Genomic DNA, 26,533 nt, shown 5'->3' on the forward strand with positions numbered 1-26,533 from the left:
TTACTCATACTTACTGACCCCAAACGTTAAATTAAATAAAACGTTGAATTTGATCTATACTAACATGCTCTTTAAAAAACAAAGAAAAAAAACATTGCGCCAGACTTTAGACCAGGTTTGAGTTGGTCTATTACGCAGTCTATTTTCAGCTGCATAAAATAGCATTGCGCCAGCCCTTTTCTATAACCATTACGCCCATGGGCGCAAAAATGAGCGCCAATACATTTGCTAATTATAACGGCGTGGTGCTTGACGGGAAAATGCATACAGCACCGGACTGAATCTAGCAAACACACTTGCACTGCTATGTATATTCACATAGTTGTCAAAATAAATGTACAGTGAGTGTTTTATAATGGATGCTTGCTGAAGAAGCGTGTTCTGGAGAAGTGGTGTTTATGTAAATACTGTAGGTGCATCCCAGATACGATCACTTGCTCTGAAAGAGGAACTGTTCACTGATGATCTGCCTTCAGATCACTTAGTTTCCATACATTCAAAATTGAAATTTAGAATAGAATTGGTTTCATTTTTTTCATTTGTGTTTTGGTGTGTTTAGTGACACTGAATAGATTCGTATAGTAGTTTATATGCACTCCTTTGGCATCTCCCTGTGGTCTTGTTTGGTATGGCAGGTTGACTTGTGCTTATTTGTTAAAGCTGCAGTCCGTAACAATTTTTTTTTTTAAGGGGTCATATGAAGTCTCTAAAAATAACATTAGTAATGCGTGGTTGACTCTTAATTTTTATAAAGAATATCTTATATTTGAGACTTTAGTCTTTGCAATTTTACAGATCTTATTCCACTCCAAAGAGAAAGGAAAAATTTTAATTGCATCATACGACCTCTTTAAAAATGAACTGAAATCAATATTTGAGCAAGTATATAACCAGCCAGTGTTCAAAACTATCGTCTTTAGCCCGGTTCACAATGGTTAGCTTATAATAATGCTTTATATTTTGAGTGGTACGGTTAGGTTTTTTTCGCAGGAAATTGAGTATGTTGCTGTCATTGTTTCACGTCTGTAAACCTAAAGATTTTGTCCCGGCTACCAGGCGATCACATGTCAGGATCCAGTTCGAAGGGAGTTTAGCTTTTTGGGTTAAAAGAATTTCAAATGGTATGACAATTAGGGTGCTTTCACACCTGCCTCATTTAGTTCGGTTGAATCGTACCAGAGTTCGTTTCCCCCTCTGGTGCGGTTCGATTGGGCACGTGAGAAAGCAGCAGTCGCACTCAGGTACGGACTAAAAGCGAACCAAACAAGCGTACCGAGACCTGCTTGAAGAGGTGGTCTCGGTACGCTTTCAAACAAACTCTGGTGCGGTTTGTTTGTGGTGAGAATGTGATCCGACATGGAACAGACCCAACTGCAAAAAGTACTGATCATTTTTGGACTAAACCAGCTGCCGTAGTCAGCTGCGTTGTGCATTATGGGATGAGGAAGTGTTTGTTGACAGTTTGAACTTTAGCATGGTAGCTCGTGGACAAACTTGGAGTAAGGAAGAGGTGCGGAGCCTCATAGAAATTTGGTCAGATGACCATGAGCATGTCAGTTAAGAAGAATTAATGCACGCCTCCGCTTGAAGTTACAAGCGATTCCCACTCGCCGTTTGCAGTGCATTAGAACGTTGTTTTCAAGCCGCATCCGCGCTTCATTATAGAAATATATTTTTTGCATATTGTGGTGTATACAAACAATGTAATAGATTAAGGCCAGGGACAAAACCAGCCCGCGCAGTCGTGTTGTTGTGCAGTTGTGTTGTCTCTGTGTTGTTTTCTGACTTTTCCTCTTATGTTGGAATTTTCCCACATGTAAATTCTGACCAATCGAAAAGCAGTTTAGGTAATACATCATGGCCAATGAGTAGGGGTGCTCCGATCAGATCGGCCGATCGTTATGCGCATCTCGTCAGTAAAGACGGTTCTCTAATCAGCGGTTAATTCCATCAGGTGCGTGATTTCACATAGAGCAGCTGTTACTACACAGAGCCGTTGTTAATAGAGAAGATGCGCAAATCCACTTCATTTTCAGCGTTTTTTGGCGCATCTTCTCAATTAACAACGGCTCTGTGTAGTAACAGCTGCTCTATGTGAAATCACGCACCTGATGGAATTAACCGCTGATTAGAGAACCGTCTTTACTGACGAGATGCGCATTAATGATCGGCTGATCGTGATCGGAGCACCCCTACCAATGAGTGATGTAGATGTTTGTCATGTGACTGCATTTTGGTTTGTTTTAATGGGTACGGACCAAAGCAATCAGTGTGGTGTGAAAAGGAACCAAAAAAGCTGAAAAATGCTACAATGTATTTTTGTTTGCCCTTGGTTCGGTCCAAATGAATCGAACTAGAGGTGTGAAAGCTCCCTTAGAGATTAATGTTAGACTGTACAGAAATTTTAATCTACATGCTAATACACAATATACTCATAATCACGCAATGCTGAGGTTGTTAACAGATGCCGCAGCGCGAGGCTCATGTGAACTTATCATCTCCTCCACATTAATAGCAGTTTTAGATATATAGACTTGACTAAACATTTAAGGGCAAGTTGGTAACACTTTAATATAGGGTCCAATTCTCACTAATAACTAGTTACTTATTAGCATGCCTATTATTAAAATATTGGCTATTTATTAGTGCTTATAAAGTACATATAATGCATGACATCCATAATCCTACCCAATACCCTAAACTTAACAACTACCTTATAAACTATTAGTAAGCAGCAAATCAGGAGTTAATTGAGGCAAAATCATAGTTAATGGTTAGTTAAAGCGGCAGTAGGGAACTTTTGTAAAAATATATTTTTACATAATTGTTAAACCTGTCATTATGTCCTTACAGTAGAATATGAGACAGATAATCTGTGAAAAAAAATCAAGCTCCTTTTGCTCCTCCCAGTGGTCCTATTGCCATTTGCAGAAAGTCATCCGCTCCCGGTAAAAAACAACCAATCAGAGCTGCGGTCCGTAACTTTGTTTGCGTTCAAAATGTAGAAAAATGAACATAATAAGCGAGTACACCATGAATCCATTTTCCAAACCATGTTTTTAGCTTGTCCTGAATCACTAGGGTGCACCTATAATAAGTGTTTATATTCAGACTATTTTAGATTGCTTCGGGGGTACCGCGGCAGACTAACCCTGTACCTTTGTGATTCTTCATAGACATAAACAGAGAGAAGTAGCTCCGGCTACGATGTTCTTCCGCAAGACACAAGCAGTTCTGTTTATTAATCGCTAGAGCATCAAAAGTTCCCTTCTGCAGCTTTAATAGTGAGAATTGGACCTTAAAATAAAGTGTGACCGGCAAGTTAAAAGAGAGAGTATAACTTTACAATCCTTATCCTAGCTGTTTCATGTAATCGCTCAATCAGTTTTTCAGCCACGCAAAGACATCAATATAATATTATTATTTTAAAAACATCAAGTGGAATTTTAACATCAGTAAATTTTAACATTTTAGTAATGTAGTACCAACTGACTTTTTTCCCTTGAGAAAATTTGGCATGTACTGTACTAGGGCTGTCACTTTTAGTTCGAACCAAAACCAAAAAAGTTTCGAAAATGAAAATAGGGAATCGATTTTAACCAAATATGTACACTAATAATTTTAAAAGAATTAAAAAATTAAAAAATATAGATGTAACAAAACCCATAAACAAGCAGAAAAAGAAAATAAAGAATTCCGAAAAGTGCAGTATGTGTTGCAAAAGCTAGACAGAAAATACCAGCAATTTTACGCGCCTATAAGACCCAGTGACGTTGAAAGCGACCTCTTGTGCTGCGTACACACCAAAAGTGAATAGAGCGTCTGGCGCAAATAATTTCAATGTTAAGTCAATGTAAAGACGCGTTTACGCGCGTCTGGAGGTCTCGCGGTGCAGTAGACACGAAATGAAAAGGACCATTGCAAGCTAACAGCGACCGGCTTTTGTGATGGAAAATAGGCAGTAATACCCCCACCTTGCGCAGTTGTACTTGAGTGTCCCGGGACATCAGTGCGGTCGGAGCGCGTGTTCTCAACAGCAGGATGTATAGTGAATAAAAAACGCTCTGCTCTGGACCCTGAAAATGTTGATCGACTTGTTTTCCTGTCCAATAAATTTGTAATGGCCCTAGCCTTTTTGCACATTTCATTATGCCTGCCTAGTGCCGCCTAGCCTAAGTGTCGGTTACGTTCAATAAAAAAACACACATGGCCTGTTCTCAAGTCCATTTAAATGGATTGATCATTATTTAAAATAATCTCGGAGATTGTTGAATTGCCTAAATCATAAATGCAGCCGTGTTGAAGGCTGCAATGATGTTTTTGTTTGGAATGGCAGCCGTCCCCGTATTTTTTCGAGAATGTTGCACTCCTGTTGCTGCTTGTTATTCTGCACGAAACTTAATGCCGAAACGTTGAAAAAGGAAACGTCTTTTTTTAAGACATGGAAAATCAATTTTACAATAGATTCAATGAACACTTATGTCTTAAAAATTAAAAAAATATTTTTTCTCAAAAGTGACAGCCATATACTGTACCTTATATATATTCAAAAGAATTTATATCAAATTGAATTTTTAATCGAATTGAATCGCAAGCTTGTGAATGAGAATCGAATCGTGAAATCTGTGTCAAAATTCAGCCCTAATAGATTGCGTTTGGGCAGAGTAGCCTAATAGTGTAATCTAACTATGGATAGAAACCAGTCTTTTATAAGTACCAGATATGGGTGTCATAACTGATTTGTATGTAAACATTTTAAGTTACTTAAGGTTTGCTACTAAGTACCCCTTAACACTTTCATTGTACAGAAAGAGAGCTGTAGTGTAGTGATATCGCGAGAACAGAACGAGAATGAGATCGCCAGAGACATGAGTGAGCATGTAACTGAAAGCTGTTGATTTATGTTAAAAGGCATTAACAAAGTCTGAATATTGAGTCAAACAACACCGAAAGAGCAAAGAACATTTTCATTTACTTCAGTCTCAGAGTTCAAGCACTCTCAAAAACTCCCATTGTAATCAGTAAAGCTGTTTACAGTGTAAAATTTATATCTTACTTTTGGTTCTTACATTCGTACATCCGCACGTTGTTGTTTCTGATGAGAGCATTCAGTCAGTGAATGTGCGCGGTTAGCAAAACAGTGGGAATTCATTAATGACTAATCTGAAATGCCATTGTATTCATAAGCACAACAGAAAAATTTATTATTGGTTCAAATTTGCAGCACTGTAAAAACGTGTATGTCTCCCGCTCTGTGCCAGCCAGCGAATGCAGATTTGAATTTAGCAGATGGTTAAATGTGGCACTGAAAATTTTAATCACACTGGTGTGATTGTATCAAAAATAAAAAATATATAAAATATCAGTTTTTTAAAGATACTTTTAAATAAACAAATTTAGTTGACTAACTTTCACTTTTTTTTATTAAATGTAGCTAAAATAAATAGTTTGCAACCGATTACCTTAAAAACATTTTATATATATATATATATATATATATATATATATATATTAGGGGTGTAACGGTTCACAAAATTCACGGTTCGGTTCGATACGATACACTGATGTCACGGTTCGGTTCGGTTCGGTTCGATACGTTTTAGATACAGCAAAATGTAAAAACATCTCAACTTTTCAGAATGCCGCAAGCGCACCGCGGGTCATGTGACAAGAACCAACCAATCAGCTTCATCCTTTCCCGTAACAACGTTGAGAGCTCAGCCAAGATGAAGGAACAGCTGATCATAGTTGTATATGGATTGCAATTTTGAAATAAATTTAGTAGCAGAGCTACTGCAAGCGATTTTTAGAGCTGCAAATCCATTTATCCTTCGCTGAAATTTCCGCATCTCATGGAGAGAGCACGTCATTGTTGCTTAGCAAAGACAGACGCCTCATGAGCGCTTCTGCCCGAGCGCTTTGGAAAGGAGGAGAAAGACGCGCTTAGCGTTTTCCAAGCGTTTTTAGGCACGATATGTGAACGGCCCCTAAGGCGCTCGCTCACTCAGCACGCGCTGAAGGCTCGTTGCAAAATGTCGAATGCATTTAACAGACCAGAAATATAAGATCCTAAAATAACCAACAGGTCTAGTGTTTGGGTTGGATTCCCTGTAAGCTATAGTGTCTAAATGCTGCAGGGATAGTTTGCTGCGTGCATGTTTCTCCTTTTTTTTCGTCTTTTCCCAGATAGTACTGACGCATATATCCCAGATATTCCCGCTGGGGTTTTTTTTTTTTTTTTTTTTGTATTCCCGCTGGTGTACCCTGTCATGTTGCAGATGCGACATACCGTTGTTTTTTTATCCACCACTCTCTTGCCATCACCATTATAGCTTAAAGGGAATCCAAAGTGCACCCAAACACCAGACCTGTTGGTTATTGGAGGATCTTCTCATTTCTAGTCTGTTAAACGCATTGGCTATTTTGCAACGAGCCTTCAGCGCGTACTGAGTGAGCGAGCGCCTGCTGAGTAGCCTAACATAAACATATAAGATGGTGTTTTTTTCTTCTTCGGGAGTGTCAGGGGCGTTGCCTGTTACATTGTTTGGGTTATTGGGCTACCTTGTTGAACGCATATCATTATATTTCTCTCTCTCTTTTTTTTTTTTTTTTTCAAATATAATTAAATACTCCAACGAACCGTTCGGTATACATAATGCGTACCGCGTACCGAACCGAAAGCGTCGTACCGAACGGTTCAATACGAATACGCGTATCGTTACACCCCTAATATATATATATATATATATATATATATATATATATTTATTTATTTATTTAATTATTTATTGTACAACTAACAAAAACCAAAAAAGGCATCTAATAGTAGCTTGCTCTATTCTTTTTCTATTACATCTGTTTTTTTTTGTTATATTATCTTTTTATATCTTTTTATTTGTTATATTAAATTTTAAATTAAATTAAAATTAAATTTAAGCATTTAGCAGACGCTTTTATATATGTTATATATGTTTTATTATATTACAAATAAAAAGAAAACAGATATAATAGAAAAATAATATAGCAAGCTACTATTACACAGTACAGAATAACTTGTATATTGTTCTTTTGTTGATTTTGATTGCTTCCATTGTCCTCATTTGTAAGTTGCATTGGATAAAAGTGTCTGCTAAATGACTAAATATAAATCTAAAGGTGTTTCAGGTATGTATACTGTACCTTTTACCTGCAGTGAAATAGACTGCAATTCCATCATATATAACACAAGGTGTCAGTCTCTCACAATACTTTGGAAGCAGTTTCCTTTGTTTAGAGTCCAACTGTCTGTACAATAGAAATAAAATGTAAATTGATTAGTTTTAAGATTGATTAGTGTTTGAGTTAAGCCACGTCAATACAATGCAACAACAACAACTTGGTTTGAATGAATGAACACAGAGAGAAAAATGACATATCCCTGCAATGTAAATAAACTGTATCAAGCCCACACGCAGACATGGGCAGTATTTCAATTAGATGTATTTTAAATACGTATTTAATTACTTTAGTGTATTTTGTAGGTGTGGAAAAAATTAAATGTAGTTTGTAACAAAATATTTTGAGGGAGTGTAGTTAGAGTATTTCAAATACTTAAATACTTAAGAAAAATCACCATATGCTTGTCACCATAGTAAATAATTTTGCCATATTTTCGGTTCGATTTTGAATGGCAATGGCAATGTCCAGGTTAGATGCACGAAAACCATGTGACACCCTGTAGATCCCTCCAAGAAGAGAATGAGTTTTGAACATAGGAGAAGAAGTGGTGCTGCTCCTCTTAAAAACGGCATTAAGGTAAAGTGTTTTGTGATGTGAAAAATTATACAGTCTACACACACATATTGCACACTGAAAGGCATTATAGAGAAAATAATTCTGCCTTATGAGATCAATGCACTGTGTTGTCATTAATAAAAGGACATCATACCTATTATGAAACCGCGCCAGAGCGACTTCCGTAACTCCACTGAACGCTCCATGCTAAGCAAGCTTGGAGTCCTCCACCCGGACAGCATGCCAAATACGCATAAACTTACTGTATTAAATATACATAGATGTGAATTCATGAATTTACTATGGAAAAGGCATACGTGGTTAGGGCAGTTAGAGTCTCGAGCGTAAAACAAACCCACACATATTATGATTAATATGATTAATCATATATATTATGATTAAAATGGAACTTTGATTTTGCGATGAAAATTCTCGGTCTGTTATCCCCCCCCCCGGAGTACTATCCCCAACATTTTCTGCAGTAATACGCTAGTTCTCCACTGATCTGAGCTAATGAGCTGATTACCTAGTGAGGTAGGGGTCCCGGGAGAATAATATATACTCCCACTCTCAAAACCTATTTTAAAGGTCAGGCTATAGGCCTACTGTAGTAGGCTTAAAGGCATTAATTTAATGTACATTCAGTAAAGGAATATGGTGTGCATTTTCCTGTAGTAATTATGAAGAAGTAATTGATTTAAAGTGAATAGATTTCATTCTGGCTAAATGTTTTATTAATAGAGCTTACTCCTTGGTGTGTAGTAATTTGAATTATGGCTGTGTAAATTGCAACTGCTACTATTTCTGTTACTGACCTTTCAATAAAGTTTTGCTATTAAGGGCAGCCTACCACACCATTGATGTGAACTTAGCTATACATACCATTTACGTCAGAGGGAGCTATTTCAGGCCCTGTTGAGATTTAGAGAAATGCCCATGCTTTTTTATTTTGCTTTTTTATTTTTATTTTGAATTTACACATTTCTCATATTTGTGTTATTGCTACTATTTGTGTTATAGACCTTTCAGTAATAAAAAAAGACATATTAAGATTATTGTGGGAGTATTTTTGTATTTTCAAAATACTAATTACTTGTATTTTATTTAAATACATTTTTCACATCAGTATTTTGTATTTTATTTTGTTACATTTCATGAGCCAGTATTTGTAGTTTGTAACAAAATAGCCATAGCCTATATGCAACAAATGCCTAGATTGTAATAGGTTTTATTGGTTTTGTCTCATCGTGCCCGGAGACGGCAACACAGTATGGTATGGGGCGTAACATTTCCGTCACACGCTTGAGACATTTGGCCAATCACAATGCACTGGATAGCTGGCCAATCAGAGCACATCTCACTTTTCAGACGATGAGCTTTGTAAAAATGTATGTGTTTCAGAAAGATAGGGCAAAGTGGAGCAACAGTAATATATATTATGTGGAAAATAATGTTTTTTTTTTTTTTTTATAACCTTATACTGCATTAACACATTTCATTACACCAAATACTCAAAGTAATGTTATATTTAACAACATCATATGACCCCTTTAAAATGCTTGTTTTGTTACAAAATAGTGTAACTTTTGGATAATTTATGCTATCACCACAAAATTGAAACAAATACAGCTAATATGCCAGGGAACATCATCAAAAAAAAAATTATCCTCCTTCCTTATTTCTGTCCTAAGATATTGAATTGCAAATAAGACGGATATGAAAAATTTATCTTGAACAACCACATTTTTCTTACATTTTATCAGCTATTTCTCAGCAGGACAATGTCCAAATGAAATACATTTCACATCAATCTACACTCCATACACCATAATGGTAAAGCAAGATGTTTTTTTAACGTCTTTGCAAATTTAAAAAAAAAAAAAAACGAATGATTCCATTGCATATCTGGGACTGTTGAAATTTAGCTCAGGAACATTCATATTGCTTGTAGATGATACTACACTTCAAGTTCAATTGAATGGGTATGATTTGGAATGGCGGACATGACGTAATAAAAGGTCTAACAGCTGATGCATATTGGAGGATTGAAAATCAAGCTCTGAGGTAACAAGGAGTGCCTGTAGAGCTCAGAAACACGGTTGTTCATAAAAAATTCTGCTTCACTGAAAGGTCACAGAAGCATGTAGTCTCTGTTACCCCTAATGGAAGAAGTTTGAAACAACCAGGACTCTTCCTAAAGCTGGCCTCCTGGCCAAACTGAGCAACAGATGGAGAAGGGCTTTGGTTAGTAAGGTGACCAATAACCAGATGGTCACTCTAGTTCATATGTGGAGATAGGAAAAATCTACAGAAGGACAAACATCACTGCAACACTCCACCAATCTAGGATTTATGGAGTGTGGTGCAAGACTCAATTCTCGTTTCAGTTAAGACACAACAAAGGACCCTCAGACTCTGAGAAACAAGATTCTTTGGTTTGATGAACCTCAATTCTTAGCATGTTTGAACGAAAACAAGACAACTCTCTGAATGACCTTGAGTGGCCTAGCCACAGCCTGGGTTTGAACCCAATCAAATATTTCTGGAGAATCCTGAAATTGTGCATCTGCCCCCATCCAACACGACCTGAGAGGTGAAGAGATGAGGAGAAGAATTGTAGATAATTGCCAAATGCTGATGAGCAAAGCTTGTCGCATTAAACAAAAAATGCTTGAGGCAGTAAAGGTGCTTTAGCTAAATATTTAGTTAGGGAATTAATACATATCCAATGTACTTATTTCAGTTTTTTGTTTTTAATAAATTTACGAAATTGTGACAATTTTGATTTTGCTTTGTTAGTATGCTGTATGGAGTGTATATTGCTATTTCAGTTTTAATTTAAATAATTGTGCAGTGCCATTTGTTTATTTTAATGGAAAACCTTGCATTAGACAGTGAATATTTAGTGTCACATATTTGCAAAGTTATGCAGTTGTCATATTTCATCTCATTTCCTTGTCAATACTTCCTATAACGACAATCTGTGAAAGCATCTTTCAGTAGTTCCAAAATATTCAGTTTCTCTCACTGTTTGGTATTTCTTTCATTTGTAACACTTTTCATAGAACATACTGTTAACCAAGGTGTCACAGGACCATCATACATTTTAACAATGGCTTGTGCATTTCAATTCTGGGTTTTTTTTCTCACACTTTTATGTTTTATTGTTCTCTTGCTCTCTCTTTGTGTTTGTGTGCCCCTGTCTTTTGTCCTGCACTCTCACTCCCCCTTTTTATCTATGGGAGTCCAAGGACAGAGGAGAAAGAGTGAGAGGACAGGGCCTCCAGAGTTCCTGGAATCCATGCCAAACTTCTACATCCCTCCCCTCCTCCCTTTTTCTCTGGCTGCTGCGGTCACTGCTGTTTAGTCTGCACAGGGCCGTTCTCAGCCCTTAGATCAAAACACAGCCACGTTTCCTTACTTCAATGGGGCCCTCCATTGTTTTTGTCTGTGTGTGTGTGACCCTGGGTGTATCTAACATAAAGTATTTTTCTCTTTGTCTGTTTTGTTTCGTGGCCCATTTAATCTTATTGTTACTAGATGTAAAAAATGACATTTTTTTTTTTTAAATCAACTAGTCTTTCCAACTAGTTGGTCTTAAGGATGCCCTGAATAATTTTAGGATTATGATCATATGCATGTGCTGTGGTGTTCAAAGTTGTTGCATCTCTGAAGTCATTCAAGGAGGTCTGCAGTAGGACCCTCAGAAGTGCAAGGTTTGAAATCTTGCAATTTTTGCTTATGAGACCTCAGAACTCACAGAACTGGTTCTCAGCCAAGGGGCCTTAAGATGACTTAACAAAACAAGCATTTAAATAAGCTAGAACTATAGGAATAAAAAGCAGGAAAACCTTGATATATGTTAATAATAAATAATAAATTAATGTATCTATTTATTTTAAGAAATTTGTTTTGCTGACCTAGACTGCATTTATTTGACTCGAAATTTGAAAAATAATATCACAAAGAAAAAAGTTTTAAAGAATGGAACATTTTACATTATTACCAGTTTAATCTTACATTATAACCTATTTATTTCAGGCACTGCTAAATCATTGACATTAGTAAAACAGTAGTATATATTGTATGTGGCTTTGAAAAATAATATTTTTTTGGAAAAGCATTTAATTTTAAATAGCTTTCATACAGAAAGATCCATTTTGTCTGCAGTGTGTGTATTTAGATCTACCAATTAGCTAATGGGGCCATGCTAACCAGACAAACCATGTTCTCTTGAATTCATATTTAATTATCACTCTTTGTTTTAATTCTCTCAGGTACACACTGGATGAGTTTGGAACAGCTCGGCGGTCAGCTGTTGTCCGAGGCTTTATCGACGCCCTGACCCGCGGAGGAACGGGTGGCACCCCAAGGCCCATAGAAATGCACTCTCATGATCCAATGAGGTAGAGTCTTATAACAAGTGCACATCCCAACCCTCCCATCCAATAATTCCATTTAAAATCTTGTGGAAAGACAATGGATAACATTTTCACTTCAGCGTGCTAAAAATAATCACTTCAATCTGACTATAATTGGGGGGTCATTTTGAGGGTCACGCCGTTATTAGCAGCTAAAAGCCTCTCCATTGCTGATTAACATCTTCACACACAAAGCCTCCATGCTTTCTATGTGCCACATCTCCCGAAGCTGAAAATCCAATTCAGTGTCTAAGCACATTAAACCCAACCTGATTCTTTCAGGGGAAGTGCTTCCTCTTTCAGAGAATTACTTAGTGCAGGTTCAACGAAAGGTCAGCTGTTGAAATCTATAGATTGTCACACGCGCTCCAGGCCAGTACCCCGTCAAGCTTTCGAACGCCCTCCTCCCCCATTCCGTTTGGAACCTGAGGAGAGAACATGAGGTTCTTGGCAGAACGTCGATAAAAGTGGGAAGCGCAGGTTCTCAGAACAGCACTTTCCCCCGGTGTCTGGTATTAAAGGATATGGTGCCAATGTAATGATAGCTGACTGTGTGATGGCCTCAAAACTCAGGAAATCTATAACTCCATTAGATGTAACTACAAATCTAGAAGACACTCCAAATAGTTATTAATCTGGCCATTCTGTTCCTGACTGTGCAACTCAGCACCAAGCTGTTTTTTTAATTATGTCTCCATCACATTATATGTTCAAAATATACTCTATTTGATGTGCACATGAAGACAGGCACTCAACAGGTGCACTAGAGTTCAAAATGGCTTTGTATTTGATTAAACTAGAGTTCCAAGTATCTCTTATTTCCCTCAAACAAGCACTCACTCATGTGGGTGTCTGTTGTTGTTGTCTTCAGTAGTTTTCATGAGCGTACATTGTATGTATGTAGGGGCGCAACTGCACATTTGCCAAGGGTTATACCCACCCCACCCTCGGATTCTAGTAGCCCCTAGCAATAACTCCCACATGAAACTTTCTGCAAGTCATTGAGCAAAAAACAATTCCCTAGCTTGCACATGGCAGGATACAAAATCATCAGGAGTAAAAAAAAAAAAAAAAAAAGTGGAAAAAAGGGGGGAAGTGTGTCAAGTAACATCCCCTTTAACTCCTATGGCGGACCCCAGACAGTAGAACACACACACACACACACACACACAGATATATATATATATATATAAAATGAATTTGCCTTTTATTCATCGTTTACTACTAATGAACATCTGCATTATTTTCATTTTTACCAATAGAGATAATTCATGGAAAATTTGCCATGCTAAGTTGAAGATTTCTGGCAAGATTTTTGCGATTAATTGATTATGCTTTTATCACGGTATCGTCAGTAACAAATTCTTTAAATATGAAACCGTACAGGCTGTGAGCCAGAAGCACCAGACTGTCCTTGCAAAGTTGGAATTGCCCCACTTTATTGAAACCGCTTTTATGCACAGCCTTCCCAGATTCAGGAAACAGTCCTCAGTAAAATGTACTGCACACATCTCAATATTTGGGTTAAACTGTTCTGGAACAGTGTTGTAAATACAACTTAACCACTGATTTCTAGTTGTGTCCTCTTTTGGAAGACCAAACTAAGTTACTGTAGTTTCGCTTTCAAAACGAAACACACAGCATCTCCATGACATGGCGGCGGTGGCAGCAGCAGCAACAATAACAATACTACAGCAAGAATCAAAGTTACGCCTTCTTTCTTTGTGTGAACATTTGGGCGGTGTTATGCAACTCTTCCCACTCAGTGACATAGACCTGTGAGGGTGTGTTTAAATGAGCCATTTTAGGAGGGCGTGGATGAGTCTTAACTTTTTTTAAAGAATATCTCTTTGGATTTGCAACTTTAGGTATCTTATCTATTCACGAACAGCTTGTAAAACTCCAAAGAAAATAGAAAAGAAAACTTGAAATTGTATCATATGACCCCTTTAATGAGTTTATAGTAAATAAATTTAACTCATTAAAAATGCTAAAATGCTATGTGTGGCGCCCATGGACTGCTTATACAGCATTCCCCGTTTTTGTGCCACTGTTTGTATGATTAAGAAGATCTGACTGTGCCGTATTATGATGATGAGGAAATTTGCATTTTGTGCACTATGTGGATATCCAAGCATACATGTAAAAAAACTAAATATACTTTGGGTTATATGGTTAAGGCCATTACACAACAAGCTAACGGTTATATTGCTTTAGTTTATATTGCATGTTCTTGACGGCCTGCACAAGTTGGACCCTGAATCAGTTTTTTTGGCCATTTAAGCATGTTGAAGCAGCAGTTGCATTTTGAGCAGTTGGTAAGAGAGATCAGTCTGGTTGGCTTGTTTAACTTGGTGAACCAGTGCATAAGAAAACCTAAAGTGATAAAAGCAAGCAAACTACAACATCAAGAGAGAGCACAGATGGCTCTTCTCATTTTACTTCTTCGTTTTAATTTCATTTTAACAACTGTCTGAAAAAACGTATTTAGGGGCCTTCGAAATTTGTGAATCAAATATGATTATGATTGCCATTATAGAGGTAAAGTAATATTGTGTATGGGTTTCCATGCTTTTTTATCTTTGTTAATGCTTATACATACAATCATCCAACCAGGTATGTTGGGGACATGTTGGCCTGGCTCCACCAAGCCACAGCCTCGGAGAAGGAGCACATGGAAGCCTTGCTCAAGCAAGTTACAGTGCAAGGTACATGTCATTCCACCTAAATCTCATAATGCACAAACACAGTGCATACACTGGAAGAGAGTTTTTCTTGTTCAGAACTACAGTAGTTTGCTTTCAATATGCACAAATCTGTCTAGATTTGGGCATGTCACATTTGACTAGTGCCCCATTTTTTTATCACTTCACTTTTTTCTGTGCATCTAAAGATTAAAGGTATTTAAGTGAAAATGTTTTCACTCATAGAAAGTTCTCTTCATAACCAAGTGGGATGCATTCACTCATTGTACAGTTGCTGAAGTCTTGCCTCCATTGTTAAAGTGTGGTCATATTAGCCAAACGAATAGGAATTGTGAGATTTTAACTTTCACATGAAGCCAAGTTGGTCTTGCAGATTTGCTGACTAACCATCAGAATGTTGCTTAGTGGTTAAAGTCATTTCTTTGTGAAATGAGCTTCATACATCTCTAAGCTATTGACAATGGACAGTATACCTTTTTTCGGACCAAACTGTATGTGACAAAAACCTTAAAGAGATAGTTCAGCCAAAAATTAAAATTCTGTTATTAATTATTCACTCTCATGTAGTTCCAAACCTGCAAGGCCTTCGTTCATCTTCAGAACACAATTTAAGATATTTTTGATGAAATCCAAGAGCTTTTTGATGCTCCATAGACAGCAATATAACTGAAATGTTCCCAGGCCCAGAAAATTGTGCGCAAAAAACAAACGAAAATAATGACTTTATTCAACTGTTCTTCTCCCCGGAGTTACCATCTTCCACCTTTATCAAGAGTACTGTGACGCAGGCTTACAAGGAACTCTCGAGGGAGAAAAATGGTTTAATAAAGTATTTTTGTTTTCTTTTTTACTTTGCACAAAAAAATATTAATGTAGCTTTGTAAAATTATGGTTGAACTATGGATGTCACATGGACTATTTTACAGATGTCCTTTCTATGTTTTTTGGCCTGGGAACATTTCAGTTGCATTTCTCTCCGTGTAGGGTTAGAAAGTTCTTAGATTTCATACAAAATATCACACACATTTTAAACTGGTTAAACTCATGTTGGGGTTATACTTGTTGTTCTGAATCTAGTTGCGTTATAGATAAATTTGTTCTGCTGTGTTTGTATAGGGGTTGAAGAAAACATGCAGGAAGTAGTTGGCCACATCACTGAAGGAGTGTGCAGACCACTCAAGGTGAGATTGAAACAGTGTCATAAAGACTGATATTTCAACTTTTAAAAAAATCAAAAAATATCAGCCTGAAGCTGTGGCATAACAGCAGTTTGTTAATAATTGTGATTTAATTGTGATTTAGCTCAAGTTTAAATTCTGCTTGCAACATTTCTCAGTCCCATATATCAGACAAAACAAAAGTCAAAAACCAGTCATGAGGGTCTTTTCTTTTTTTTTATTGAGATTTAAACATCACCCGAAATCTGGATAAATAAGCTTTCCATTGAATGTAAGGTTATTGTTTGTTATTATTTAGGGAAGATACAGCTATATGAAAATCTGGAATCTAAGGGTGCAAAAAAAATAAAAATATTGAGAAAATCGCTTTTAAAGCTATCCAAATTAAGTCCTTAGTATTGAATGTTTCTAATCAAAAATTATGGTTTGATATATTTACGGTTGGAAATTTACAAAATTTCTCCAACATGATCTATGCTTAATATACTAATGATTTTTGGCATACAAGAAAAAAAATCATTTTGACCCATACAATGTATTATTGGTTATTGCTACAAATATACCTGTGCTTCCTTTGGCTGTTTTTTGTGGTCCAGGTTCACATATTTGAATGATCTATATTTCAAGAAACCCTTTACTTACTCAACAGAGAATAATGAAATCATAATTCTATATTTTTTTCTCTCTCTCTACCAGGTGCGAATTGAGCAAGTGATTATTGCAGAGCCAGGTGCTGTTCTTCTGTATAAACTTTCCAACCTGCTCAAGTTCTACCATCACACCATCAGGTACACAAACATGTCAGCGAATTACTTTATTGGGTTGATTGTCTTTTTATTGTATTTTATACTTTTATACTACATTTGATGGAAGACAAATCGTTTCTCTTTTACTGAGGAACAGAGATCCAAAAATATAGATGCAGTTTTAGGTATAACATATTGCAAGATGCTCCAGTTTTTCTGAATGCATAAGTCTCTCTCTCAGTGGTATCATGGGTACCAGTGTTTCCTCTCTGTTGATGACCATTGATGAGATGCACATGCTCAGTAAGAAGATGTTCTTCAACAGCCTTGGTCTTCACGCCAGTCGCCTCATGGATAAAGTAAGTACCTTTCAATGTTGTTTTTGTTAAATAAAACTAGAACTGTGAGGTAACTGAAATAAAGCTGTCATGAATAAAATGGAAAGCTTAAACTGAAGTTAAACAAATTAGAAATGTTGCCTTGGAAACTAACTAAAATATATAAGTTCAAGTACTAAAATCACTAAAACATTCAAATAAACTTGTATATAGATATTTACAAAAAACCAAAACTGATTTTAAAAAACAGATAATATTACTGAAACTTGAAATATAAAAATATTCTGAAATATACAAATTATTTTTATAAATGCTATAATAGAATTCAAACAATACTTTTTTCTCAAATATCTCCTTTTGTTCTACTTTTCCCACATATCGTAAAATGTGTAAAAATTCTGACTTTTTTTTACCTACTCTTATACCATTAAATCAGTAAATGTTGGCCTTACCAGCCAATGAAAACACTTTAGCAACTGTCTAAATACAACCCAGAATACACTAGCATTGAGGTCCTCTAACTGATCACAGCATCTTACCCCTATAGCTCTGTAGTGATCAACATAACAAATGTGCGCAAATGTGCCTCACGTTCATTCATCAGTTGGATTAGATTTTTAACAGGCTGAAAAAACACATTCTCATACCAGGGATTTTAAATTATCCCCAAAATATCCTTGAACACGAACAGGCTAGTAAAAAAAAAAAAAAAACACACTTCATTGATAAGTGGATCAATAACCAGAACAAGATGGCCTCTGCTCTACACTTCTAAAATAATTATCGCCTTAGCAGCACACTAATCAAATCACCTCAGGCTTAGGACGTTACGTTTCACTCCCTGACGCTGCTCGGTGCCAGGAACACAAGTCTGAGCTAATAAGATATATTAGAGGCAGCAGAGCTCTAGTTAGTGTTCGCAAGCAGGTTGTTTATTAGTCAGCTTTCAGAGGTGCCAGTCTCGCTGTCAGACATGCCTGGCTTGATTTTGAAGGTCTTGAATTGTAAATACTGCTCTTAAAGGTCAAAATGTATGGAGTTACTAAATGTGTTTTCAGATGGTCAGTGACATGATGCACTTTTTTTTTTTTCGTTAAAAATGCTCTTTAAACACACTGATATTAATACATCTTACAATAGACGTTTTCAGTTTTCCTGTGAAATTTATATGTACTGTATTACTTTTTTTTTTTTTTTTTTTTTTTTTTTCGATTTTTAAAGGACTTCTTGTTTTCATGTTTTCTCAGGTAGAACTTCCACCTCCTGATCTGGGTCCCACTGCCTCCCTTACTCAGACTCTGTCTCTCCTTAGGGAGGTTTTGGCCTCCCATGATTCATCAGTTCTGCCCCTTGATGCCCGTCAGGCTGACTTTGCACAGGTGAATTTTCTTTTTTTTGGCAAAAAATCCGGTATGTATCCACCTTTTTAATGACTGGAATTTGGCAGATATAAAGAAAGTATCAGAAAAAAAGGTCACTGTTTCTCTTTTGTTTGTCAACGTTATTTACTTTACATTTATGTAAATTATTTTGTGGAAGAAGTGGATTTTTGTTGTTGTTTCATGCAAGAAATGAATCGGTTGTCTTAATATATTTGAATTTATGTTTATACATGTGCAATATTATAAACTATACTAGTAGACTAATAATATTACACACTATTCTATTTAGGCATGGAGTACTCTATTCATGTTAATGTCAGACATAAACATTTATGCCACTGTTTTGTTTTTGTTTTTTTTTGCTTTTTGTTAATCCCATCATCCTCAATGCTGTTTCTCAGGTATTGTCCTGCATCCTTGACCCATTGCTGCAGCTGTGCACAGTATCAGCCAGTAACCTGGGCACAGCAGATATGGCCACCTACATGGTGAACTCCCTATACATGATGAAGACCACATTAGCGCTCTTTGAGTTCACAGACAAACGCTTAGAAATGCTTGAGTTTCAGGTGTGTTACATTATAAAATTATAAGATAATCTAGATCAGTTTAAATTGTGATGAGTCAAACTGAGTTAAAATGTAATACATTTGTATGTATTTTTATTGGCCACTTACTCTAGATTGAGGCTCACTTGGACACTCTAATCAATGAGCAGGCATCTTTCGTGCTGACCAGAGCTGGGCTTAGCCACATTTACAGTTGTGTCCAGCAGTACACTGCAGAGCAGGTGAGAATGAATACGAAAACTGTTTCTTTACGTTTTTCTTGAATACAAAGGGATGCTAGGGATGTGCAATCCAATATTCTGTGTTGATATTAGTCCAATATTAAAGATCTAGTACTATGTGTTACGGTTGTTACTGTCATGCTCTAAAAAGAACAAAAAAACTATTATAAAAGAACAATTCTAGTCCTTCTGAAGACATCCTGAACTGATTTGAGCTAAATAAGGATATTATTATCTGTTAGAGCTTTCACAGTAGAATCTCCATAGGTGCATTTCCATTACTGTTTCTGCTATTTTCCTTTTTGAAACACTATCACTTGACATTTCAATAGCTTTATTTTGAGGAACAGACAGTATATTAAGCTGTCAAATTTATGTTCCCAGAAACTCTTCTCCCTACTGCAGTTGTCACGTTTAACAAACAGCATGCTGATTTTGGTTATGACAGTGAACATGCTAAAACTCTATCCAAGTTGATGCGGAACACACCGAATCATTCTCAGACATAATGGAAACACTTGGGAGAGAACTATCAGGAGACTTTGCACAAAAGCGGACAGTGGTACAAGAGGAATCATGAATCATTGTTTTACATGTGAAAATATAGCAAAATTAACACGGAATAAAAAAAAAAAACTTGTTATAAGGTCCCTGAAATATTTAGGCCTTCACTTTAAGTTTTTATTTTGTGACGAGTGATTTTTTTTTTTTTTCTTTTTCATGGTTGTTGACCACACCATAAATTCCTACAGTAACTAAAGAGCAATGAACTATTTTTACTTTACTAACTATTATTCATTAGTCCCATATTTACACAATATTAAACATTTACAAAATACTTTTTTTTTTTTATAAGCCTTTTACTCTTATTAATCTTTGTATCAGAACTGAGCAGTTCCCTGATAGTTGGGAAAAAAAAGCATTGGTTAAGCCTATCTTCAAATCTGGGAATTTAGATTCTGTTATTAACTACAGACCAGTTAGTCTTCTTACAGTTCTTTCCAAAGTGCTGGAGAGGGTTGTATCTAGGGTTGAGAATCATTAGAAAAATTTCGAGATTCCAGTTCCATTAAAATCATTAAACAACTATTTAAAAATAGTGGTATGGAAAAATGCACAATACTCAATGCTCAATACTGTATATTACTTACTGTAAACTTAATTGTAAAAGTTGGCAATGTCAAAATTCAACATATATTACCGTATACAAATTTTCAGGTTCCGATTCCAGTTCCTTTTAAATGAACTATTATGTTTTTTACTATTTTACCTTCATTGAATGTAGTGTTGCTGGAAGGTACAGTAGTAAGTAATATTGAGTAATTCTAGTCCACCAATCAGCATGTGCTTCAAAGTTGATGTTTTTTACACTGTCTATAACATTTTGCTTTTCAAGCAGGTTTAAGCTGGTTGGTCAAATAGTCCCTTGAGGGCTGAGACAGTTGTTCATTTCCCTAAATTAATGAACTATAAGCTACTATACGTATAACCATGTATACATACTCTCCATAAAGCCCCTATTTTACAAATAATGCATTCAGGAGATGGTGTGATGCAATGAGTGGTTTCCACATTTTTAAACATAATGCATGAAAATGAATATTTTCTATCACTTTGTTTATCACCCTTGAAATAACCTGTACATTAATTAATCTATCCTTCATACTTGCATAACAATATCAGTCTATTATGTAGTGGTCCAAGTTGAAGTCAGTATGTATATTAATGACAATATGGGACAAATATAATGTAATCTAGTGGAATGTACAGTCAGACAACTATGTGCACAGTTATCAAAGGCGCAAGTGCAGGTACAGTTTAGGGAAATGTGTTCGACAGTTGAAGTCCCAATGCAGCACGGTGGAGTGCGCTTCATTTGAAACAATATGTTGAGTAATTAAAGAGGCAGGGCAGCATTTATGTTATTTGCTTTGTGACATCCTTTACGGGAAACGCTGATACATCAGATCACTGGTGCAAGGCTGCTCACAGCCCTTGATCACGTGTCACATCAGAACCGTTTTCAGAAACGAAACCTCAAAATTGCTCACATTTCCGGTTCTTAAAAAGAAAAAAGAAAAAAAAAACAGAAAAGAGGTTCCCAACCCTAGTTGTATCAGAACAATTTTTGCATCCCGTAGAGACTAATAATCTTTTACACTCACTTTACAATTTGGTTTTAGACATAACCATTCCACAGAAACAGCTGCTTGCTTATTATTAGAAAATATTAAGCGATCACTTGATAAAGGATCTATTTTTGTTGTTGCAGTACTCTTGGAACTGAAAAAAGAAAATTACAATCTGTAATCTGTAAATCATAATATTGAATGTCAAAAATAACAAAGCATAATATATCAAAAAGATGTCTGTTATTGTTTGATTCGTAGTAAAAAAAAAAAAGAAGTAATGAACAAAGTGTTATCATTAGTAATGTGAGGTCAGTAACTCATTATATTGATATAGGAATTACTCAGGGAACCATTTTGGGTCAGATTCTTTTTAGCATTTATATTAATGATCATTCAGAATTGTATCCTGATGCAAGTCTTCAGACGTATGCTGATGGCACGGTTTTCTACGTATCTGGTAGGAATTAGCTTGGCTTGATGCCTCTTTTTTTACTTTAAATACTAAAAAGACAAAGAATGTCCATTATGCTTTAAATGTATATAATGTATCATTAAATGTTAGAATAAAAGATGATTATAGAACAGGTATCAGAAGAAAAATATATTTTTATGATTTTAGATTCGCAGTTAAATTTTAAAAGTCATTTTAAAAAGTTGCATAAAACAATTAAGGTAAATCTTACAAGCTTCAGAATAATAAGAAATTGTTTAACATATGATCATACTTTTTTTGTTGTTATATTAGGTGATATCACATATGGTATATGGATTAGCTATTAGGGCTCAGACAAATCAATCCATAATTAATCATGTTGAATGTCTTTGCAATAGAGCTTTGAAAATTTTATATAGAAAACAAATAAGATACCATAATTGTCAGATCCCAAGTAAATGCTAGATTTTGATCTTTGCTCACTTTGTCTTTTTTCATCATGTAAAGTTTGTATATAAAGGTTTAGATAGTTTTGCCCCTGTTATGCGACATTTTTTTAAAGATGGCAAGGGAGGAGTAGATCCACTAGAGCAGTTTCTAGTGGAAACTGTAAAGTTATACATTGTAAAACATAATTTGCTCAGGCTGTCCTCTCACTGAAAATTGTACGATTTTGGAATTCATTGCCTGACTATTTAAAATCGATAGCAAATTATAATACTTTTTTAAAAAAGTATCTTGGTTGATACACATTTGTGTACTTGTATTATAAATTTGTGTACTACTTGCTTTTTTATAACTGTAATTTATATAAGGGACAAGTGTTGCAAATTAGCTTCAGCTACAAGCACTATGGTACATGCATGGGACAGCTTATATGGTTAACGTTTAATGAGGTAGATATTCTGAAACTGATCAAAATAAAAACAAAACTTTGGTATTGGCAGATATTCTAAGCTGCTGTATTGTTACCATTATTGGAGATGAAAAAGTGATACTGAGCCATCCCTAATAACGGCTTCAACTGTCTGCAGCAATACAGTGATTGACATGCTAAAGTCCAGACAACTCTCCTTCTCTCTCTTTCCTCAGTCTCCCGCTCTAAAACTGCTGAATTATATGAATTATTCACAGTTTCACAAGACCCAGAAATAAAGCTTTTAAAGAAATTATCCACAGAGCAGGTGATTTACTATTATTATCAGTTATATGATGGCCTGAACATTTTGAGTTTTTCTTGCTTCTTATCAAGGACACAGGAGCAAATGCGTGTTACAAAACAGAAAGTTTAATTTGACTGAATTAATATTCTGATTGGATATTCAAAGCTGTTGTAAAATATTAGATATATTTTTCTGTTAAGGTAAATGTAAACTGTCATCAAGTGGTCTAATGAGCAATATTACATGGTGAAAGAATACATTTTGTAACTTTTTTCCAGTCATTATTTTTATTACATTATTTTTAGTTTCATGCACATAATACCAAATATGAATAATACAAATCTATAATTATTATTAATAACTGGTAATTATTTATTGAACAGATGCTCTTGCAGCTGTTTTGTTAAATCAAGAAGTTTTGAGAGGCTATATGTTATTATTATTATTATTATTATTATTATTATTATTATTATTATTATACCACAGTTGGGGATATAGATGGGGGAAAAATGCAAAATGATGCGTCTTATTAATTTAATAGTATTTTGAAGTTTGTGACATTGTAACTTCTTACATTTCCATCTTTGCAAAACACCATTTTTGGCCATCTTCCCCTTTCATATCACCTCCATCCCACATGCACACACTAATAGCGCACATTATGTCCTTATTATCTTTCTCTCATTTCACAGGAATAGTCTCTATTGTTTATAAGTCTCCTGTTTGGGCCTTATTACCATGGTTACCCTATGGTTAGAGACTCATTAATAAAATCACATAGTGCAGATTTTCACTCAAATTCATCACATGGCAGGAAATGGGCTAAGACTGAAAAAGAACACAAAATAGAGCTTATTCTGTAAACACGATTACCTGTCCACATCTTTGTGCACATTTACAGCAACCTGTGCATTTACGGATTATGAAGAGTACATTATTTATTTTTGTTTTGTTGTTGATCATTAATGATTTGGCTTCACACAGCTGATGTTAAGTGCATTCAGCATCTCTCTAAAATTGTATGGCATATTATACAGTGTTTAAATTTATTTTTGTTGTAAATAAAACAAAGATTATTGGAATAAGTTACTTGCCATTTCGAAGAACAATGAGTGGCTCTCATGAGCTGATTTCTTCATTTTTTAATGAATCTGAAACTTATGTAGTCTGAATTTTCATTTTAGTGAAAGAGTGGATTCAGTGCAATCTGTGTGAATGATTCTGAATGTTTTTATAAGCCATTTTAATACATACTGTACAGTAAGTGCAGTCAGTGTGGGCTGATTACTTGAATAAATGACTCTTATGATCCAATCGTCTTGGTGACTCAGAAATATACTGCTCAACCAGTGTAGTCTGATTCTCAAATGAATGAATCTTTTGAGCTGATTTTTTAGGAAATCAGAAACATACAGTGCAGCCAGTGTAGATGTACTGCATTCTTCTGCCAATGTAGTCCAATTCTGAAGTGAAAGACTCTTAGACATTTATTTTAGTAAATCAGAAAAACCGTAAAACCAGTCTAGTCAGATTCTTAAATGAATGATTCTTCGGCTTATGAACTGGTACAAATGAGCCCGTTCTCTTTAATAAATCACTTAAAGTAAATACTAAATTGTTACTAAAATGTACTACTTTCATCATGACTTGAATTGTTACTGTTTTATGTTGTTACTGCAGCTTGTGAAACACTCTCTTTTATGGGTGTTTGAGTTTACAACCCAGCTTTGTCTCTTTAGTTCAGTAGAGAAACTGTCAGGTGAAAATATTCCAGTAAACTTTGTGACCTTTTAAGACATGTACAGGCACTTTAAGCAAGGTGTTATATTACAGAAGACAGGCGAGAATGCAGAAGCATTGAAAGTAAGCACGGGTTTGTGTGGGTCTTGGCAGAGGAGTGCAGTCTGGGCATTTCCACGCCTGTCCTCATCACACACCCCCGTAAAAGGCTGGCGTGTGACTAAGCGTCTTTGGACACCTGCTGTCCACAGCACAGGGCACAACTGTCTCGCCTACTGCATCAATGTCTTCTCTGTCCACTCATGCTGTTAATTTTATGGCCTGTCTTGCTTTATATGGCTCATGCTGCCCACATCAGACATGATTCATGAATTTGGCCCTCAAAAGCCAACTTTGTCTTTTATGTTGATGGCATCATCTTAAAAACGTTATGACTCTCCAAATTGTGTGTACAATAAATGGACCACTAGACACTAAATAAAGATTGTGTTGATGTTTGACACTCTGTGCATTAAACTGTTGCAGTAGCATGTCAGGCACAATGTGAAGTTCCTAAAACCATAACCAGAATTGTTCTTTTTATAATAAAGCACCCGGACTTCACAAGAGGTTGTGCGTTACAGCACTTCAGAGTGCCTAAAACTTTATTGTATTAAAAATCTGTGTAATGAATGCCCTTGCATATTTACTGCTGTTATTAAGTGGTGGAAAAATGAATATGGTAAAAGTAAAATGTAATAATTTTACATTTGTATTATATTAATCTGCAAAGTTGATAAGTATTTTATTGTTATGGCTGTTAACTAATAATGGCCAATATTATATATGATATACTGTATGTTCATTACTATTTATTAAAATAAAACATAAAACCCTAAAACAATAAAAAAAAAAAAAATTATAAATATTTTTTTAATAATATGGCCTAATATTGTTCCAGTATATTGAACGATCCTAGAGCAAAGACAATGGTGAATAATTGGTTTTACAATTTATAATTAATGCTAATCATATCGAACAGTTCTACCAAGTAAAGGCGTTATCACATTAGCGAATATTGACACATTTTTGTTAGCAAAAGAGTTAATGATTGCTGCATCACAGAATGTGTCAACTCAATTCATAATGCAAAACAAGGATGGGTTGTCATCTTCAGTGTTGTAATGTTGCAGACTGTACAATATATGTACAAAATGACAATTTGACCTTTGGTAAGCGGTCTATACTTGTTTTAGCTTTTTTGTTGTTGTTTTATCTCTCGTCTAAAATAATGTTGTTGTTGTTTTTTTTATCTCAAGTGTAATTTAGCAGCTATGGATTTGGTTAAAATGTGAAATCTCTCACGTTGTGTGTTTTCAAGCTGTTGCACCTGTTCTTTCTCTTATTTGTTTGTGTTATGTTTGTGCTGCAGGCTGTCTCAGTTCACAAAGTTGAAGTAAAGTAGTCGTATATTCTTCACTTATGGTTTGCTGTGTTCTCCCTCCTAGGGTCCCTTGGCCAATCTGCCTGGAATGGACAGCACATCCTTAAAAACAGCCATGGTGAGACCTGTCAGATTAATTCATGCTTCCAAATGTTTTTTGTGATTTAAAAAAAATACATATATTTGGTCTGAATTGAAAATATCTGTGTTTTCCTCACACTGCCTTTTCAGCTAAATGATTTTAGATCATTGTGGTTTCAGACCTTTTTACCACCTTTCTAGGAAAGGTGAAATCATGTTGAAATCATA

General features: G+C 35.5%; 1 protein-coding gene across 1 annotated transcript in view; it reads left to right on the forward strand.

Annotated features, from left to right (window-relative positions):
- cog6 (component of oligomeric golgi complex 6) overlaps positions 1-26,533 on the forward strand; it is a 67,895-nt gene that overhangs the window by 35,840 nt on the left and 5,522 nt on the right. The window contains exons 9-17 of the mRNA XM_026282690.1: positions 12,051-12,179; positions 14,811-14,902; positions 16,016-16,080; positions 16,774-16,865; positions 17,065-17,182; positions 18,409-18,540; positions 18,945-19,112; positions 19,226-19,333; positions 26,289-26,342. Of these exons, the coding sequence (XP_026138475.1) occupies positions 12,051-12,179; positions 14,811-14,902; positions 16,016-16,080; positions 16,774-16,865; positions 17,065-17,182; positions 18,409-18,540; positions 18,945-19,112; positions 19,226-19,333; positions 26,289-26,342 (958 nt within the window). The remainder of the gene's footprint in view (positions 1-12,050; positions 12,180-14,810; positions 14,903-16,015; positions 16,081-16,773; positions 16,866-17,064; positions 17,183-18,408; positions 18,541-18,944; positions 19,113-19,225; positions 19,334-26,288; positions 26,343-26,533) is intronic.

This window comes from Carassius auratus, chromosome 15 (assembly GCF_003368295.1).
Source record: "Carassius auratus strain Wakin chromosome 15, ASM336829v1, whole genome shotgun sequence".
NCBI lineage: Eukaryota > Metazoa > Chordata > Actinopteri > Cypriniformes > Cyprinidae > Carassius > Carassius auratus.